The sequence below is a fragment of the Mirounga angustirostris genome, unplaced genomic scaffold, assembly GCF_029215605.1.
Source record: "Mirounga angustirostris isolate CCGP_5_RB_7025 unplaced genomic scaffold, mMirAng1.0.hap1 SCAF_4, whole genome shotgun sequence".
In the NCBI taxonomy this organism is placed as follows: Eukaryota; Metazoa; Chordata; class Mammalia; order Carnivora; family Phocidae; genus Mirounga; species Mirounga angustirostris.
In genome coordinates this window covers 147,827,874-147,848,764 of record NW_026991712.1, presented here as the reverse complement: position 1 = coordinate 147,848,764, position 20,891 = coordinate 147,827,874, and the positions used below count along the sequence as shown (strand labels likewise).

Here is a 20,891-nt window from a genome sequence, read left to right as displayed (position 1 = left end):
GCCAACTAGTGTTTCCCAGACTCCTGACTGCAGGGTGGGCTATGGGGGCTGCTGGAACGCAGGTTCCTGGGCCCGGCTCATAGTAGACTGCATCCAGACTTTGAGGGCACAGCCCAGGAACCTGCATTTCAGTAACTCCCCTCAACCCCTGGGTGATTCCCGCGCACCCCATCTGAGAATCACTGGGTTAACATTCTGCAAGTCTAAAAGATACAGAATATTTCATCTCTTTCAAATTCACTCCCATAAGAGTGATAGAGGTCTTCTGTATGCCTTCAAGCTCCTGAGAGCAATGAGACAGAGGGACAAGGTGATCATCTATCCTTGAGCCAGGCCTCAGGAAACGGAACTTCACGGGGGAGTTGGGAGGAAGCCATATTACTGAGCACCCACAGTGTGTCAGGCCACTCCATTTCCCATGCGGCCTGCAACCTCCCAGGCTATACGTGCCAACTCCAGAGATCATCACAGCAGTACCCCGGAGCAGAGCAGGGCAGCAGTCCTTCAGGTAAGCACTGCATTTGACAGAGGAGGAAACAGGCTCAGAGAAACCAAGGAACTGGTCCAAAGATGCACAGCAAGTGAGAGGCAGAGTCCAGGTTCCTCTGACTGAACCTGCCCTGCATGCTCCTGGGGGTAGAGAAGTAGCCTGAACCAGCCCCAAACTCTACACCCAAACGCCCAGGTGACTGAAATGGCCCTTGACTGTCCTCCCCACCTCTTGGGGCCTGGTTCTGCAGACCCCAGCACAGCAGGCAGCCGCTTGAACTGTTAATGAATATTTATATAGTTAATTGCATAACCTTTCAGCAAGGACAATGATTAAACAATCCATCTGCTTCCTTTCTTTATAATTAATAAGACATTTGCAGTGTCCTTAAATAGACAGCTCTAATTACAGGCTCTGGAGGATTCAGCAATGCCTGACACCAGCCTTCCTACCCTCAAAGAGCCAAGGCACCATCCTGGAAGGTGAGGACACAAGAGGTCACATCGAGGAGCACCCACTATAGTGACAAGAGACAGAGGTCCAAAGAGGGGAAGGGACCGCCTAGGCTACTGGATGCCAGGTGTCCCAACCACCCCTCTCTCCTAGAACCTGACCATCTCTGCTGTCATACGGCTCTTCCCCAAAGCTAGAATGGGAACCTCACTTTGCAGGCTCCAGGGTCAGGCCTCCTCACTGCCTAGTCCTGGGGAGCTGGTCTGGGTAAGCGCTGATATGCAGGATCTCCTCATGAGGGAGGGGAGTGCTGTGACTACCTCCATTTTACAGATGAGGTGAGCCAAGCCCAGAGAGGGTAAGGTGTTTGCTCAAAGTCTTGTGGAGAGAGGCCAAGCTGGACTTCTAGCCCAGGTCTCTTATGTCCAAACACATGGCCTAACTTACCACACATAACCACTGCCCATGAGAAAAGCAGGCCCTGTTGGTGCCCCCGGCACCTCCGGGCTGGAGAGCGTTTGCCAGAGGAGGGAGGCTCACTGGGCCTTTACTCAGGTAGGGTCTGCCACATGGCTGCCTGATGTCCACATTCAGGACAACTGAAGCCAAAGGCCCCCAGGCAGCACGATGCAGGAGAAAGAGAATGAATGAGTTTTGGAGCTGGGCACACCTGGGTCCAAACCCATCTACTAAGATGCAGGTCCTTCGGCCAGTCAATCTCTCTGCACCAAGGCTCCATCTGAAAACGGGGCTACGTAATCTCCTAGAGTTGGTAGCTTGTTTAAATGAGGAAACATGGAAAGCTTGACACTCAGAGCCTGGAACACACTCAGAAACCAGTTGCCGCTGTTTCATCTCACGAAATGCTAATGTAAGGGGCTGGCAGGGCCTTGGTTTCGTCCCCCGGGAGTGCACGGGATCACAGTCCACAGCGCCCACCGTGATGGAGCCTCTCTCCAAGAAAGACGCCCCGAGGAATGCCCTGGCCAACAGGTGTCCCCGAGGTCCTGAGAGGCAGGTGTGAAGAAGCCTACTGTCTCTCAGACACCAGGAAGCCTCCAGAGTCGGCAAGGGCCTGGAATGGCATGCCGGAGTGGCTGTAGGCATTATCAACTCCCAGAGGATCCTGCCCCAGAAATCCCATCCACTGGCGTTCTCTGATTTATGAGTTCACAAATTAATAAAAAGAAAAATGTCTGTCGCGTAAGAGAATGGAAGTGTCTGATGGCTGCTTAGTGAGCGAGGACATCTGCCGTGTCAGGACATGTGATGCTTAAGGGCAGACGACCTCCAGCTGGGGACGGCCAGCTCCAGGAGGGCCAGAGCCTCAGGCGGTGGGGCTCCTCGTGTCCGGCCGCTGCCCAGGAAGCATGGCATGGGGCCACCCCATCGTGTCAGGGGGCAGTCACGCCCAGCTCCTTCCCATGGGCTCAGGCGAAGTACCCCTCGCTGGTCAGCCTCTAGCTCGCCTCTGGGCCTCAGAAAACCTCTGGGCCTCCACTTCCTTATCTACAGTAGGAAGGGGCACTTCACTTGGTTCAGCCGTAAGGTCCCCCTTCCAGTGGAAAGGTTCTAAGATGATGAATAAATTCCCATTTTCAATAAGCAGTACCTAAAGTTGCCACCCACGCACCTTGAACCAACCTCCCCTTCCCCACGCCGTACCCCTCCCACAGGACGCCTGAAGGTGGGTCAGAAGCCGTCCCCAATCAAGTGAGCTATAATTAGAACTGAAATGCCACTTTGAATAGGCAAATGTCCCAGGCTTTCCTACTGTGACTCCTGGCCGTATTTGAGAGACACAAATCCCAGAACCAGAAGGAAAGAGAGCCTGGAGAAACCGCAGCTAGCTAGGGGCAGAGACACAGTGGGGGAGCACAAAAATGGGGATGTGCTCCCAAATCCCTTTCCCTCTCTATGCAGACCACCCTCCTTATTCTAAAATGTTAAATTGTAGGGGCGCCTGGGTGGCTCAGTCGTTAAGCGTCTGCCTTCGGCTCAGGTCAGGATCCCAGGGTCCTGGGATCGGGCCCGCATCGGGCTCCCTGCTCGGTGGGAGCCTGCTTCTCCCTCTCCTACTCCCCCTGCTTGTTCTCCTGCTCTTGCTATCTCTCTCTCAAATAAATAAATAAAATCTTTAAAAAAAGGAATAATAATAATAAATAAAATAAAATGTTAAATTGCTGTATGTGGGAGAGAGGGCCTGGAATCAAAATACAGTAATAAGAGTAACACAGCCATTTACTCCAGCACCGACACTTTGCCACATTTTTTCCATTTCGTCGTCGTAACCCCCATAGGGCAGGTTACAGATGAGCAAACTGAGGCTCAGGGAGACTGAACAACCAACCTGAGGTCTCACAGGACCTGGACCCAAATATATCACACACCCAATCCACTACACTTTACTACTGCCTGTAATCTTTCTTCGAGCTGGCATAGTCCCTAGGAACCTGGTAGGCTACAGAGGTGAACTTGGTAGACTGTGGGGGTTGCTATGGCAACGCCAGTTAAATGGGCAGTGGGTTGGCTAGCAGGTTCCCATTTGGTGGGGAAGCAGTGAGCCAGCCCGCCGCCAGGTCCTGCTACCCCAAATTCTGCCTGACCCTTGAGGTCCCACTCTGGCCCGCTTCCTCCAGGCCTACCCACAGGCCATGCCCACCTCTGACCAATATAACTTTGCACAGGAAGTGGGATCCTGAGCCTTGTGCCCCAGCTGGGAGAAAGAGGGTCCTAAGAGTCCAGGAATCTTAGATCATGGTCTTTGGAATTCTGAGATGTTAGAAACTGGGGCCCAGACAGGGATGGGAAAGTGTGCAGGACCTCACAGCAAATTCACTGGGACAGCCCAGAGGAGGGCTGGGCCTCCTGACTCCCAGGGTGCAGCCTTGGGTCCTGTTCCCATGGGCACTTCATCAAGCCTCAGAGAGAGCCTGACCAGCCCGTCTTTTATCACAGAAGGCCAACCAGCCACAAACCACCTGCGTGTCTTGGAAGCAAGGCCCTCAACTTCTCCAGTCATTCAACCGTCAAATAACAGTGCCTTACAGAGGGTACAAAGCAGGCCTGGGAGGCAGGAGGGGTGAGGCTGGAGGGCCCCTGCACTCACCAGGGGATGGGAAGGCAGCAACTGCTAGGACAAGCAAGAGGAAGAAAGACAGAGGGGCATGGGGCAGGGCATGGAGGAGAGGGATGGCAAGAGGGAAGCTGGGCGGGGGGGCAGGCAGGGGGCGGCTGTCCAAGAGAGCGGGGTGGGCAGGGCCCTGGATCTGGGGCCGGGAAGATGAAAAGGGACATCGACACAATGAGACAGACACATGGGGAGAAGGGGGAGTCCAGCTCTCAGGCAGCAGGACAGACCCCAGTAATAACTGTGCTGAGGCTCCCCTCGTTCCCCTGTTGCCCCCAGTGTCCAGGGCTGGAGTGGGGCTGGGATAGCCCAGCTGGCTGACTGCAGTGCCCCCAGCACAGCCCCTGGTGGCCGTAGCCCCCTCCCCAAACACACACGCCTGGCTGTACACGGCTCTGCCCCGCCTTAGCCGGGCAGCCTCGGGCAAGTGGCCAAACCCATCCTGGCCTCAGTTTCCTTCTCTTTAAACAGGGATCCAAGCTGGCCCTGAGGATGAGAAGCACAGTGGGCGTGGCTGGGCTTTGTGCCTTCTGCAGCTCACGACAAAGCTCCGGACCAGCCCCAGGACAGGTTGGCTGCCTGGGGGGTAAGAAAAGGACAGGGCCTGTGGCCTGGCCAGGAGAGGCAGAGGCAGCTGTGCAAGGAGACAAGGGGGCCTCCTGTCTCGGGCCGGGGTCGCTCTTGCTCTCCCTTTCTCTCCCCCTTTCTCTCTCTCGCGGGGAGACTGGTAGCTCTGTTGCTAGGAGACAAAGAAACCCAGTTATCACCAGCCACAGCCCTAGATGGGCTGCGGGCCTCCATTGTCCCCGCCTCTGCCTCTGGGGCGAATGTGACCCCTAACGAGGATGGGGATTGTGACTCGTGGTCCGCACCAGCCCTCCCATCCTCCACGTGCTCCCCACCAACCTTTTGTCTCAGTCTCACTCAGCTAAGGCTCTGCCTCAGGACTGCTGGGGCCTTCCCCGCCCCCTTCTCATCTCCTTTTTAATTTAACAAATGTCACAGAATGACCTGCCGGGTGTAAGTTTGCTTTGAGGATTAGGGCCTGGAAAAGAAATCAAGGAGAGACAAAGCCCGAGTGTGGGAGGCGGGCCTGGGGCTCTGGCTCGGGCCCTCGGCCTCACCCCAGGCTGCCTCTGTTGCCATCCATCCTGCCGTGGATGCTGGGGCTCCTGGGCTCAGCTGGCTTGGGGCAGAGGCCTCAGAGTCCTGGCTGGGTGGTCTTGGGCAAGTCACTCAAGCTCTCTGAGCCTCAGTGTCCTCCTTTGCAAAATTCAGAAAGTGAACCCTCATAAGGCTGCCTTGGGAAGATGAATTAGTGCACGCAAAGAGCCTAGCACTGTGTCTGGCCCATGGCAAACACTTAATAGGCACTCACTGTTAGCAGTACTCCTAGAATTATGATCAGAGTCCTCCAGAAAAATAGTGGGGGAGGCTGTGGGGAGACCCGGAGGATATGCTCTGGCTGCTTCTGGTTAGAAGGCCTGTTTCTAGCTCCTGGTGCCCCAGGAGCAGCGCCCGAGCTGAAGAGGCCTGTGAGGGAGTCAGCAGAAACCAGTAGCAGCTAATACGCCTGGCCATTGGCTGGGAGCCCCCGACGGTGCGGCACAAGGCAGGTCTGGAGCTGTGTCTGACAGATCAACTCCACTGAGCCTCCCATCCTCCCAACAAGGAGGATCTGACGAGGAAGCTGAGCGCCCTCCCCCCCCCAGCCCCAGCGCCAGGACTCACTGCACGTAGTCTCAGACTCATCAGAGCCATCAGGACACTCCTCCTCGCCGTCACACTTCCACCGCTCTGGGATGCAGTGGCCGTTGCCACAGGTGAAGTCGCTGTCTGCACAGGTCTTCTTGGCTGTGGGGCAAGGAGAAGAGTGTGAGGGGGCTTGGTGGGCCCAGGAGGCTTTTCTGGGATACGGTCAGGTGGCTCTGGGGTGACCAGGATGTGCGCTGTCTGAAAGTAGGACCACATGACCTCCCACCACCCCAATGGGCCACAGAGGGCCTCGCCAACCAAGAGAGGACAGGAGAGACTCCCTTATTCATTCCCCAGGCATCTGCTGAGCATCGGCTGGAGACAGTGACACCTGGCCCTGCCTCTAAGTTCAGGAGCTCAGGTCCAACAAGGGTACCAGGATCCATGCTCCAAGGGACTGCCTGTTCTCCTGTCTTACTCCTCTTCCCCCAGAGTCCAGTTCCACTGCCACTGCCCCCAGGAAGCCTTCCCTGATCACCTACGGCAGTTACTTTAGCCCCCCTGGCCAGTTCTCAGCCCCTTTACTGGCCTGTCCTGCTCCTCCTAACCAGGCCCTTCTGGAAGCACCAGGGAGCTGCTGCTAATGAATCCTAAAAGCAAATGATTACTCTGAGACAAGATTAATGAGGTATGTTCTGTTTGGAGTGATGAAAAGACCATCTGCTGGGTGAGACACCCAATCAGTCTCCTGAGAGAAAGTGCTCTCGAGGCACTTACACCCCGGAAGGGAGGCTCCTCGGGGGGCTCTGAATCCCAGCTCTGCCTCTTTCGATCTGCGTGACCATGGGGGTGTTACTTAACCACCGAGCCTCTGTTTTCTTATCTATATAATGGGAAGAAGAAAACGAGGGTGCTGAGGAGGAATAACAAGTCACAGTGTACAAAGAACATGGAAAGAGGTCCTGGCACCGAAGATGCAGTCAGCAAGAGCTACTGCTGTTTTTATGGTTTGAGCCTTAGTTAGATGCAAAGGAAACACGGGACATATATAGAAGACTGAGATCTCACAGCTGGTAACAAAACTGGGGTAACAGGGCAGGGGCCAACATGGCTTGCCTTTCTCTGTGTCCCTCCACTGGCCTGATGCTCCTCCGGGTAGGGACTCTGTCAGATTCAGCACAGGGCCCAACTCAGGGTGGATCTCAGTGGGGACACTGGACCAAATGGGGGCATGGCTGCCCAGCCTCTGTTACCACACCTCCAGGGCGGGGCTCACCTTCTCCCAGGGAAGCTTCTTCCCGATAGCCAGCCTTGGATTATGTAACTCCTCCCACAGGCCTTCTGGCTGCCTCTGGGGCCATGTGACTGCTCCCCCTGGCCTGAACAGCCTGGCCGGGATTTGAGGACAGACACTGGGTCTCCTGAATCCATTATATTTCTGCCTTTCAGTGGAATCCTTGCAGGACATCTGTGTTCTAAGATGAGTTTTCTTCACACTTTCTTTAGAAGAATACCTCTGTCTGTGCAGGGTTAGAAGAAATGAGAGGAATCCGTCTACCTATAGATTTGGTGTGGGATGGGGGGCTCTGAGGCCCAGAGAGGGAACAGGGCTGGCCCAGGGAAACACAGCAAGGCAGGGATCAGAACAACTTCTCCTGCCTCTCAGCCCAGGCCCCCAAGCAGCCCTCCCTGAGCTCCACACCCAGGAGCTGGTGTGGGTAATAGATACCAATACCGCCTTTCGGTAAGTCACCGCCTGTAATCGTCTGAAAGTAAGTACAGTTATAAACCACCTGGGGCATTTTCTAACATGAGGACCAGAGCATCCCTTCCACAAGAAGCTCGGTGTCCATAGAAAAGAGAAAATGTATATCCTAATGTCTTCTTTATCCTGTTCTAACTTTCTCCAAGCACATTCTGTGTGCCATGACAAAGGGCCACGTATGTCCCCACTTGACACACGAGGAAATCCCGGCCAAAAAGTGTTAAGTACGTGTCCAAGGTCACGTGGGTGGGAGCAGGGCCACAATTTGACATCACAGTCAGATCCCTCTGTCCCCCCCAACCACAGTTCGCCAGATAAAACATTCAGCAGCATCAGATGTGGAAGAAAAGCCTCAAATGAGGTGGGAAAATCCCGCAGGAGCTTCGCTTCAGCATTCAGTGAGCTTGCATCTGTGCCCGGCTCTGCACTGAACACATGGAAGAGAAATCAGCCCAACCTGTTCCCCAGGAACTCAGGGTGAGTGCTGAACAGGCAGAACCCAAAAGAGCAAGGTAAGCCTGACGAAGAAGGTGATGAAGGGGCTCTGTCCCTGGTCTCAGCCAGCCAGACACTATCGAAAGGCCCTTTCCTCCCTGGCATTCTGGGAACCTGGGAGTGAGCTTGGCTTCCCCCAGTGGGCCAAGCCCTGTAGGCACCAGGCAAGGAGCCCAGGGCAGCCAAAAGCACCATCGCAGTCCTGAAGGGCAGCCTCAGCGATGGATGTCCCACGCAGTGTTCTGGAGAAGAGATTTGCTTCCTGTCGTGACTGGTTTGGACATTTTCCACCCTGGCTCTGGCCTGGCACCTTTCACCCAGTATCCCAGGGACTCCTCACATCGGCAATCTTACAGAAGAGGAAACTGAGGGGGGTAGGTGGCAGAAGTGGGATTTTAATTCCATGTGGCAGCTGCCAAAGCTGGGGCTCTTCCCACTAAGGCCCTCAGCCACTTCCGTATTATCAGGCTAAGATGACCCCAGAAAAGCAAATGCAGTGTGACCAGTGAAATAGCTCTCAGGTCCCCGCGGCCACAGGACAAGGCAATGGGGCAGATCAGCCATATCGCTCAGAAGTACCACATAAAGTATTCCCCTGGAATGTGCCTGGAAGTGTGCGCCAGAATAAACATGGGCCTGTGACAACCTGTCTCTGCTAATGGACCACTCTGGGGAAACTGAGGCAGCATGCTCATTTTCAGGTTGGGGACCATGACTCAATAACCTTAGTGGGCCATGTCTGAGAATGTAACCCCATGGAAAGATCTGGAGCAAGAGGTGAGACTGAATGCTGGCACAGCCACCTCCTCTCTGGGTGACCTTGGGCAAGTTCCTTCCCTCTCTGGGCAAGCAGGGATGGTGGCTTTCAGTGCCAGTGCAAGGACAAAAGGCAAAAGGGCTCTCGCAAGGGATCCCAGTGAGCATCCCCGTGTTGAGTCGGTCAGTGTAATGAGCCTGACAGAGGCATGAGGCTACATCAGCCCCGCCAAGGCATGAGGGCTGAGCAGTCTTTCAAGCCCATCAGAGCCAGCCATGCCAGACCCCATTCCTGGCCTTGGCTCCAACTCCCAGGGTGATTCCCTAGCTGGGCTCGAGGCCGTGGCCCCGTTTCCAGGGATTTATTTCCTTCCATGCCAGTCTGCCCCTTGGACAATGCCCACCTCTGTGAGCCCTTGTACTCCACAGCCCAGGAGCTGTGCATAGTCATCCAGGGTCTGCGACATCATAATCTGGTACCATGGCAACAGATGGGCTGCCACGAAGGATTTGGGATTCCAGAGGGCGGTGGGGAGGAGCCTACCCCTGGGCAGAGTTGGGGAGAATGGGAAATCCCGGACGAAGGAGGTAGGCGTTGCCACTTAAGAACACCGGCAGAGGAAAGCATCAGATACTCCGCGGTCAGTCAAACTCTGCTCTGCCACATATGGGCTGTGTGACCTTTTGCAAGTTACACAACTTCTCTGAGCCTCACTTTCTTCACCTACATTCAGAGATCATATCGCTGCTTTGCCAAACACACAAGGCTGTGGGAAGCGAATGGGCTAAGGATTGTGTCGGGGCTTTATAAACTGAAAAGCATAAAAGTGCAAGTTTGAGGCGTGTGAAGTCAGCAGCCCCAGCCGCTGTGTGTGTGACCTTGGGCCCACCCGTCACATAGGGCCTCCCTCCTCATTTGGAGATGGAGGTGTGGTGCCGACTGAATCTTAAGTCCCGCTCAACACCCAGAGTCTATGATCTCGTGAAATTATTATGATCACTCAGCACCTCCCCGCTTCTCCACCCCCAGAGGCCTCCTTCCCTGAGACAACACGTATCCTTCGTGCTGCTCTTTCCCCACCCACGCTCATCCAGCAGCCCCAGTGCAGACAGGGGCTTCAAAACAAACATCAGTCAGGTCTGCCAGGTGGAGCTGCCTGGTGCGGATTCCTCTTGGCAATCAGAGCTCTCTCATGTCAGAGCCCAGGGGCTTGACGGTCCCTAGGCAGCTCTCCCACTCTGCCAGCCAGAGAGAACGGCTATTCAGTCCCAGCACATATCTGTGGGAGGGCTACCCCTTGTGCCCTGATATTCTGACTCAGTCCCACTGCGTGGCCATGAAGCCAGGGGAGGGTCACCTGACCCAGCCCAGGAATCAAGGAAGGCTTCCTGAAGGAGGGGACCATATTCAAGGAAGAGGAGTCAGCCAAACCGTGGGAGGGACGAGAGCGACAAAGGGCATTCTGAGAAGGGATAACAGGGCCTGGGGTATGGAGGAGCCAGCAGAATGGCAATTTGGGGCTGGAGAGGAAGCAAGTGGCAAGGGACCTGGGAGCTCCACTGGGCTGGCGGCCAACTGACCTTGCCTGGTACCAAGCTGCCCCTGGGAGGCCCCCTTTCCCTGAGCTCACCCAGCCTCTGCTGCCTGGGCTTTCTTCAGGATTTGGTGAGACTGTGTGAGATGGATGATTGGCCCCTAGCAGAGAAAGAGAGAGGCAAAGGGTAGGACAGAGAGCAGGGGTAGCCATCCATGCAGAGGTTTCAGATAAGTCTTGCTATTTTCCTCCTTTGTAGATTCATGATGCCCATTGGCTTACAAAAGGTCCTGAGAAGGCCTGCAGATACCAGATTGACTTTGTTTCTTCCAGCACTTCCCAAACCTGTTTAGCCAAGAAACTTCCTTTTTAGATGCCATGTCTATTAATTTCCCAAGAAACAAGTGGGCCAATGAACCACATCTGAGGAAATACGTTGTCGTGTAAGTCCCTCATCCTGCAGATAAGAAGATGAGGCCCAGGGAAGGGAAAGACTGGCCTGTGATCACACAGCTGAAGCTGGTACCTAGTCTTCTGTCTCTGGGCCAGCTCCTTCCACCAAGCCATGAAAAATAGAAGGTATTCACAGGGCACTTGGCCCAGAGTAAAGCTAAGGGGAGACCACAGGCCTCAGAGCAGGGACTCATGCAGAGAAGAGCAGGGGAGGGGAGACTGGTATCAGACCACTTGGGACAGGGAGATGGGAGAGATGTCAGGAATGCAGGCCCTTGGGTTTCTGCGGACAGGCCAGGGGGCTCCAGGGCATATTCTTTGAGGTCAGAGCAGAGACCCATAGGCAAGGTGGATTCTGGCTCAACATGGTTGCTGAGGCACCTGGGTAGGTCCCTTCCCCTCCCAGGGCACAGAGGGACTAGTCTGTTCCCACTTCCTCTCCCAAGCCTGGACCAGCATCGGCTGGCCTGGCTCTGGCCCTGCAGCCCAGCCCTAAGGCAGCTGGGCCACTTGTACCCGGGTCGGGGAGATGAAAGGGCTGCTCCCCCCAGTTACCCTACTGCAGAGCTGGCCAGGCCCTGGCATTGCCAAGACAACAGCTCCCGGCAGAACGAAGATCCGGGGTGGGGGCAGGGGGCGTGCCAGCCCGCCCCTGGCCTACTAACCTGGCAGGCAGATTTAAATGACAGCCCAGGAAGCTACTATTAAACTGTCAGCCCAGTCAACGGGACGACAGACCCCGAGTGTTCTCTAGCTGCAGCAACAATGCAGCAGGAGTGAGAGGGGGAGGAGACTGTGGCCCAGAGCAAGCTGCACCCCCTCCCGGGAGGCCCCTGTCTGCCTGCCTGGTCACCCACTGGCCAGAGCCACCCTCTCAGGCTGTGGCGGGCCCTGGCCCGAGAGCTGCAGGCAGCTCAGGGCCTGGAAAACTTTATTCTTTATTTTTAAGCAGAGTAGCCCTTTTTCCAAGTGAAACCCCGACATATAAAACAGGCGAACATGAAGCTGCACTACTTATCGGAAACAGGGTGAGGGGAGAGCCCATTGGTGTGTGTGTGGGGGGGGACCCTGGGCTCAAAGCCCATCCCCAGCAGCTTTGGGGCCCAGCAGCACTGGGTTCAAGCCCCGACCCCTCCCTGGATGTGTGATGTTCCTAAGAATCCTCTGTTTAAAGATTCCTGTGGGTCTAGACGCCTGGTGGGCTCAGTCTGTAGAGCACAAAATTCTTGATCTCGGGCTTATGAGTTCAAGGCCCATGTTGGATGCAGAGATCACTTAAAAATAAAATCTTAAAAAAATAAAAAAAAAATAAAGATCCTGTGGGTCTGATCTAACATTTAGAACAGCTTCCAAAGATTTAAGATTCTCTCTAAGAAGCCAAGGTTCCAAGCACACTCTGGTCTGCTCACCCTTGGCCCCGAGACGGGACTCCAGGATAGTCACTGCACGAGTCACACAAGTCCATAAGCTTAGAGATGGCCTCCGATTCCATCCTGGCAAAGCACCGTATCTCTGAATCCAAGCATCCCCACATGCTGACAAGCAGACTCAAGGCTCTTGGCGGTGCAGGAAAGGCAAATGGTTCCCACAGTGTCCCAACACCCACGAAGCGTGGTGGGCGGGGCTTGGCTGCTGGCTTTGTGTCGCCCAGCAGGCTCCGGGGCCTCAGGCCACCACCATCCATCAGCAGGTGACATCTGAGTGGCTTTCTCCCCCACCCTCTCATCCCACCTGGGGAGAAAAAGGAAATGAAGCAGCAGCAGGTGCTGGGGGTGGCGGTTGGGAGGCGGAGGGGCGGACACAGCAAGGGTCTGAGGGAGAAGATGAAAGAGGACGAAGCAGAGAGCCTGGGAGGACCACTCTTTGGTGAGGGCATCTTTGCTTTTTAAATTGGGCAGTTTCCCTCAAAATTTTCCAGGTTCTCTCCTCTTCTTCCAACACTAAGGAGCTACATTTTTTAACCTGTCCAGATTGTAAGACCAAAAAAACCAAGGTGTGGCAGTGAGGTTTGGAAGGTTGGGAGGTTGGAGGGGAGACTGGATGGGAGGCCGCCGCAGAGAGGTCCTCCTGGAGGAAGTGGTACTGGAGCTAGGCCAGACTCCCCAGCTGGAGGAGGGGCAGTGGAGGGATGGCCCAGGGAGTGTCAGGGTCAGCGCAGTATCCCAGGGTCAGTGGTGGCAGAGGACACAGATGTTGCTCATGAGCTGCCCACATCACCTTGTTCTAAATGAAGAGACAGGGTTTCCATACTACCCTCTGCTGCGGGTCCTGGGAGGGACGTGCCATCCACTAGGTGAGGATGAAGAGAGGGCTCCAGACAGGGGGAGGGGCTTGAGCAAGACTTCCTGGCCAGACTTGAACCCTAGCCCGGTCTCCCCTGGTCCAGGGCTCTTTCCTCAATGTCCTCAGCCTGGGTGTTCACCTGGCTGCACACCAGTGCTTCCCCATTATGCCCATCATTTCCTTCATCCCAGTGTCCCCCTCACCTAGGGTCTGATGCCAAGTGAGTGCTCAGAGAATATCTACGGCTCCACTCCTCTGATGGGCCGTGTGACCTCTTCCCACCCTGTGCCTCAGTTTCCTCGTGTGAACCAATCTTTAAGGACACCCTCCAGCTGAAAGTCTGGGTCTGTGGCTCTATGACAGAGGTGTTGCTGTCCCTCCAAAAGGATCACCTGGGGCTTCCCACAGCCCAGTCCCTCCTCTGGGCCCCAGCACATCATAGCTGCCGGCCCCCAGCCCCACTGTCACCAAGGGAGGTACAAGCCCTTGCTGGGGTATGTGGGACTCCCTGTCGCCACGGGAAAGATGAGCGTCTCCGAGGGACAGACGACAAAGGGGTCTAACTGTCACAGTGATTTGTGGACACAGGAGGTATTGAGCCAGCGACAGCTGTAGGGGGTGGGGGAAGATGGGTGTTGGGGAGAGGTGAATGGGATCCGCAGGGGTCCCTGGCTGGTGTCTGCAAAAGGACCAAATATCACAAGAAGGGTGCTGCTTTGATGATAAGGTGGCACACAGCTCAGGTTGCTCCCACCCTGGATTTGGGCCGCCCACTTGGCACTGAGAGTTTAGGGCCAAGGAAATAGCTAGAGGGAAACTCATGGTCCCCTCAGAGTAGAAGCCTGTAGAGGGTAGGAGGTGTGGCTGGGAAACTCCCTATGACCTCCAAGAGAGTCCAGTCTGGTTTCCAGCTGCACACTGCCCCTCCACTCAAGTGGAGAGCAGATAGCTGGACCCAGTGGGGACTCAGCCTCCTCTCAGAGGGGACTTTCCAGTCTAGCCCCTGCCAGGCCACCTGAGCTGGGGGTCCATGGCTCCGCCTTCCTTGGGCCAACCTTGGAGCCTGCCAAGGCCTCCCACCTTCCAGGCCTTGTTCTCCTACCACCAGCCACCGATGGAAGAAGGGGCCACTGCTCTGCCTCTTCCCTGCAGTTGAAGAAAAGACTCCAGATCCCACTCCAGCCAGGCTCTGCCACCAACATGCTTGGTGACACCCAACAGACTGCTCTGGGCTCTGTTACGTCTACCCACACCGATCAAGTCGGAAACCCAGGGCTCCCTGGGCAGAACTCTGCAGCCAGCGGCAAGAAAGCTAAGGCAGAGGGGTCCAAGAACACAGAATGGGCCGGTGCTGCCTGGAGCGACAGCCTGACTGGGGCTTGCTGGTGGTCAGGGAGTGAATGATGGAGTTATGACCCTAGCCTATCTGGGAGGGAGGCAGTCAGGGCCCAGGCCCCCTCGGTCATGTTGATGCAGCACCCTCTACCTACCTGGCAGTGGCCCTGGCTACGTGGAAAATGAGAATGCTTTCACCGATTAGGCTGCCAGACTGGGCCATCCTGGTGGCCGACGGGCAGCATATCTCCCGTCTCTGGCCTGGGAGTCCTGGCAGAAGTCCTGTGTCCTCAGTGCCTTCTCCCTTCCTCCAGGGCACGGCGGGATTGGGTAAGAGGATCTCAGCATGCCTTTCTTTCAGAGGAATGGGATTACCCACCACAAGGTCCCGATCGAGGTTGCTGGAGGGCGGGAACCACGGGAACCACGGCTCTGTCCCAGGGGCTCTCCGCCCGCTGTGTGGCTCAGGTGAGGGGCTGTGACCCAGAGCCAGCAGCCACCGCTCTGCTGGCATCCTCCTCCTAGCCAGAAAGCCATCTCTCCTCACCCTGCCAGGCTCCCATCTCCTCTAGAAGACGACCAAGTGTCTCAGCACAATCCTCACGAGGACCTCAAGCTCCTCCGCTACCTGCTCCGGCCTGTCCCCAGATCCCGTGGGCTCCCACGTCCGCTCAGAGGGCACGGGCAGACCGTGGCCTTTCCCACCAGCTCCACCAGGCAAACTCTCCCCACCCCCAGGACCAGCTCCAGCACCTACTATTTTTTTTTTAAAGATTATTTATTTATTTGAGAGACAGAGAGCACAAGCAGGGGGAGGAGCAGAGAGGGAGAATCTCAAGCTGACTCCAAGCTGAGGGCGGACCCTGAGATCATGACCTGAGCCGAAATCAAGCATCGGATGCTCAACGGACTGAGCCCCCCAGGCATCTACTATTGATGGCGTCTGACAATGCCCTCCACCTCCAATAAGGCAGAAAGGAGTGGAGGCCCAGCCTGGGGCTCGCTCGGCCCAGAGCACTAAAGGAGAAGCATTCACAAACTCCTTTCCCATGGGCTGCTTATTTTGCTGCCATATTTTTGGCAGGCTAGATGTGGGCAGCGCCCATACCAAGCCCCTCCAGGCTACACCCACCTTGGCTGTCAGCAACGAAGTGATGGGCAGCCTTGCTGGACAGCATTCATCTCCCTGTTGATGGCCTGGAGAGGCTCCCCTCCACTAGACCGGAGCAGAGTGAGCTCGCTAAGTCATCCCAATGACTCGGTCAGTCAGCAGTACCGGGCTCAGCTACCATGAAGCCAGCCTCAGGGAGAAGCAGACCCTTCGGGCCTCATCGTAGCTGGACCCTTGGCTATAGGAAGGCGCTTCACAGGGCTTCCCTGGGGGAGGAGTTCCACAAACCCAGGCCTGGGCTGGGGGTGTGGGGAGGAGCTCCTGAGTGGCCTGGGCCTTAGAGCTCTGGACACACTACTGCTGGCTTCCCCCGTAGTGACCTTGGACAAATTCCTGACCCTCCCGGCATCTCAACCTCATCTAGACATGGGAGGAGAAGGGAGTCAGGTTTTCCATGTGTGTCATTCATGGGCCTGCCTTAGGCACCTCACCAGGTCCAGAGTGGGAGGGACAGATGAAGGGCTCTCCAGGCCTGGGGCAGGGCTGAGTGCCGTCAGCACCTGCTTTCAGCACCTGCTTTCCTGGTTGGAAACTCAGCAGAGTCCAAAGGGAATCTGCAGCACAATGATCCTGAACGGATGTGGTGCTGAGGGCACGTTCACGACCCCTGCCCCCTGCCCCCTGCCCCCAGCTCTCTCCTGGGCCTGGCTCTCCATAGCAGTGCTATAAGGTGGGCAAAGGGTGGTGGGGCATCACTTCCTTTGAGAGATGAGGCAGCAAAACTCTTGAAAGAATGTCCTAAGGTCAGAGGGCTTGAGCAGGACCAGAACCCAACCATTTTATCCCTAATGTTCTACAAGGAAATCAAGGGAGGTGAGGTTGTTGTGTGGCCTCAGACAGCCAGCCCCCCTTTGCTGAGTCTCAGTGCCCCAGCTGAACACAAGGACACTGAACTTGAGGGTCTCAGCCCTCACCAGCACCTCCCCTCTCTGCGCGTGGGGACTGATGGCAGGGCAAAGGGCACAGCTGGACCTCCAAGAAGGGGTGATTTTGGCTGGCAGCAGTGGGGGCTGGGGAACCCCCCCTGAGAAATCTTGTTTGATCCAGAAGTAAGAGGTAGATTCTAAAAGCAGATGGAGAAAGAGGTTTCTTTTTTGGCTTCTTGGTGCATTTGGAAGGAAATGGGGTCCACTCTCTGAAGCCCTTCAACATCCCAGGGGTCGAGTCTAGCGGGAAGGGGGAATGTGCAAGCCACAACCCTGCCCAGCAGCTTCCTGGGGGACATGGCCCCTGGGTCCCCAAGCTCCCTCATCACAATGGCCACCTCGGGCTGCTGATATCCCGTTCAGCTTTAGCTGGTGGGCGGCCTGAGGCTGCACCAACAGCAGGTCACTCGGTGTCCCGGAACCACCGGTGTGACTATGGGTGAGTTACTTAACCTCCGAGCCTCAGTTCCCTCACCTATGAAATGCAGCTAACAATAATTACACCCCTGGGGGGCATACATCATGGGACACTGTAGATGCTGAAATTATATGGTGAACAGTACAGGCCACAACGGCAACAGAGCTCTTTTTTTTTTTCATTTGCGAGAGAGAGAATGAGAGAGAGCACGAGAGGGAGGAGGGTCAGAGGGAGAAGCAGACTCCCCGCTGAGCAGGGAGCCCGATGCGGGACTCGATCCCGGGACTCCAGGATCATGACCTGAGCCAAAAGCAGTCGCTTAACCAACTGAGCCACCCAGGCGCCCGGCAACAGAGCTCTTGTCAATGATTGTCTTGTTTCTTACCATCTCCTCCACTGATTTTCTTGCTAGGACTTTGGAGGAGAGCTTGGGTTGCCTTCCTGCTGGAAGGGGCAAGTAGACAAGGGGCTTTGTTCAGACGGGAGAACATTCTGGGTCCCCTGAGGTGCTGGGAGGTGGCCAGTGCAGATGGAGCAATGGGGAGTGGGGGGGGGGGTTAGGCTCAGAAGGAACCAACAAGGACTACAGGCAGAACATACCTGGAAGTCAGGCCCTAGAAGCCGTGTGGTCCAATCCTTACACTTCGTAACTGGGGAAACTGAGGCCAGAGCAGGCCTAGGCTACCTGGAGATCACACTCCCAAGGCAGCCTCAGCGGCTCACAGAGTCATAAAATAGCCTTAGAATCACCGAATAGAATCTTCAATTCCAGGAGAGGACCTTAGAATCTTAACACACACAATCTAAAAGTACTTAAACTCAAATGACCCCATATTAGGACCATGGGTACACAGAATCTGTCCAACAGAGAGAATCTTAAACTCCCAGACAGAGAGCAGAACCCTAGAAGGTTCTAATCCAGGTGCCAGGAGTGGCAAAGGCCTGCCCCTTCCCCCAGCCCGTACAGGAATCCTCTGTTCCCAGCGCTGACATATGGCCATTCTGCCCTCTTGAATGCTCTCAGCGACAGGGGACTCAGTCAGCTGTGCCGGCTGGAGGCTGGACACGTTCCTTCCTCTTGAACAGAGAGGGAAATAAGTTCTCAACAGGAGATCCCCACTTTGTACAAATGGGTTTTTCACCCCTCCTTGTTCTTTGGCTCTGGTCGGAAAGATTCCTAGGGAAGTGGAAAGGAGCCAAGAGCTGCCATAAAATGACTTTAACCACCAGACAGGCTGGTAATACGTTTCGGTGGGAAAAAAGGAAGGAGAGGGGCTATTAATTCCAACTTGCTATGTGATAAAGGAAATTAAGGCATAATACTGAGAAGGCAGCAATTCTATTAACCTGTACGGAATACCAATTACTTCAGTCTTCTCAAAATTGCTAGAAAAAAAGAGAAAACCCCAAAAGAGAATGTGATTGTGGTCCAGGGCTCATCTGGATTAGGCTGTTTGTTTGCCCTGGCACCCTAATGATGGGAATGAAGGAAAATTCCTCGTTTCCTGGGAGACGGCTGTGCCAGAGTTGGGGAGGAAAGGCAGGCCCACGCGTTGCCACTGGACCGCTTGGCAAAAAGCTCAGGGCAGAGGGGGTCCCCAGGCGCCCTTCGGGGAGAGCTCGGTGCAAGGGCCCCCAGGGCCTCCCCGTGTCCATCACACACCCTTAGTCCTGTGTCCTGGGAGGGACCAAGGGAGGGTCTCATGACCCCCCCTCTAACTGGAAACTCTTAGATCTCTGCTGCTAGAAGCCAAAAGAATCAAGCAGGGGGCCTACTGTGTACCAGGTGTCCTGCTAGCTACTGGCAAGCCCTGCAGTTTGGTAAGACCTTCGGAGTTGGCCATGTCTCGGGGTGCTGGTCCTGCAGAGCTGGGGCTCAGGGCTCTGGCTGAGGCCACCCACCTATCTGAGGCCAGCCATGGGGCACGCAGTGTGGGCAGAGTTAACAGCCATGGGCCACAGCTCAGTGCCTCCAGCCAGGGGCCCAGCAGGACAGCTGTGAGGCCTCTGGACCAGATCTGGGCAGAAGGAGACAGACAGGGCTATGGGAGGCAAGTGGAGAGACGGAGTGGGACAGGTGGCCAGCAGATCCTCATATCCCAGTGGCACCCTGGCCCAGACCTTGGCCGCCTCTGCCACTTCTCAAAACCCCTCACCCTGAGGTTCTGAGCCAGCACGGTATCCCCAACAAGACAGGTCCCAACACAGCCTGGGTGGAAGGGAAGCCACTTCTGGAACAGTCTGTGTTCTGAGCATGCCCATGGCCCCGGGATTTCCACCCACCTCTGCCTTTTCTTCAAGTAGACAGTTTTTCCGAGCACAGAGGTTTGGCAGATGCGGGTCTGCTGCCCACTACAGGCCCCTTCCCACCAGGAGCAGGTTAAGGAACTGGGGCTCAAATCCTAGCTTGCCCCCACCCCCGAGTAGCTGGGTGACCACCGGCAGGTTACTTGACCTCTCAGAGCCTGCGTCTTCCTCATCTAAAATTGTGATGGTGAATCCTGACTTGCAGGGTAGTTGGTTGTGAGATACATCTGTCAGTTGACATAGGGCCTGGCACTTAGAAGACATTCAGAATATTGTAATATTTCAGAAAATAGAAATATTAGAAAATGTTCAGTGATGGAACTTCCAACTTTTCTCAGCTGCTCCCCCACTCCCAGGCTTTGTACACAGTAGGCCCTCAGGAAGTTCTTGTTACAGTTATTAAGGGGCATCAGGAGGCCTGGCCTCTGTCATCCTGGGCCTCCTGGTTCTTCCTCACTTGGTTTTTCCACGTGTAAGTAGAAAGGCTGGTCCTTGGAGAGCTGCTTAGGGGAGGGCAGCTGGAAGGTGCTCCATTGCCCCTTTCTGGGTGAATGATGAGCCTGTCCGAGGTTGAGCCCATGGGAGGCTGGGAGGCCAGGGGGTCACACAGGCACATCTTCCTCATTCTTTGGAAGTTCCCCCACTCTACCGTGGAGTCTTCTTCCACGTCCCCATGTGGGATCCAAGGCCTCTTTCGGTCACAGACTCGTCACGTTGTATTGTTGTCACACGACTATCTTTCCCCACCAGACTCGCAACTCACTGGAGGCAGGATAGGTCTACATGGTGAGCACCAAGGGGACACTTAGGGAATGTGTGCGGGATGAACGAGTGAGTGAATGAGCACATGCAATCTCGAGGCTCGGTCTTTTCTATCTATGTGGAATTTACAGGCCAAGATACAAACCATATTCACCATACAGATTCTGCATACGCAGTCAAGACAATAATCATTAAACCTTTGCTTTAAAAGTCCTTCATTCTTGCATAATGACCTAGAGCTTCAGGGGATCCCAAGTTCTCTCCAGTTGGTTGGCACACCTACATCCTTCCCCCGGCTACAAAAAACTCCTTTGTGTCCACTTTCTCCCTTTCTGAAGACAAAGAGCTGGGGTCCAGGAGGCCTGGGTTCTGGTCGCAGCCGAAGGGCCGTGCAGCCTTGAGCAAGCCACTCACCCTCCCCGGGCCTTCGTGTCACCACCTGTTGGGTAAGCGGTGAGTCCCACTGCTCTCTGAGCCCCATTCTTGCTCTAGTTCATTGTTATGGGCCACATGTGGGAGGCTGAAGCTGGAGGACAGTGCTAGCACCCAGGCAGATGGTTCTGGGGAAAGGTTCACAATCTGCAAGGCTAGGGAGGGCACCGGCCTCCATCCAGGACACCGCCTCCTGGTCTTCTCAGGGAACCCTGGGGACATGTGGCTCTCATCTTAGTGTGATGGCCACTGCTGGTCCAGACCCTCATCTCTCCACGGCACCTTGGGGCTTACAAAGCTCTTTGCATACACCTCCTCATTTAGTTCTTACAACCACCCTGTGAGGCTCAGAGAGGAACAGGCTGGGTCAAGGCCAAACAGCTTTCTATCTGCCCAGTAGTCCGCCCTGATGCCACCACCCGAGGCCAGCCCAGTGGCTAGCCGCCTCCTCCACAAAATGGGAAGAACACAGGATCTGCGGTGAG

General features: G+C 55.5%; 1 protein-coding gene across 11 annotated transcripts in view; it reads right to left on the bottom strand.

Annotated features, from left to right (window-relative positions):
* The window catches only part of LRP8 (LDL receptor related protein 8), a 76,066-nt gene that overhangs the window by 34,450 nt on the left and 20,725 nt on the right, over positions 1-20,891 (bottom strand). For all 11 annotated transcript variants that reach the window (XM_064589125.1, XM_045897661.3, XM_064589123.1 and 8 more), the window contains exon 3: positions 5,805-5,927. In XM_064589125.1, coding sequence (XP_064445195.1) covers positions 5,805-5,927 — 123 coding nt within the window. The remainder of the gene's footprint in view (positions 1-5,804; positions 5,928-20,891) is intronic.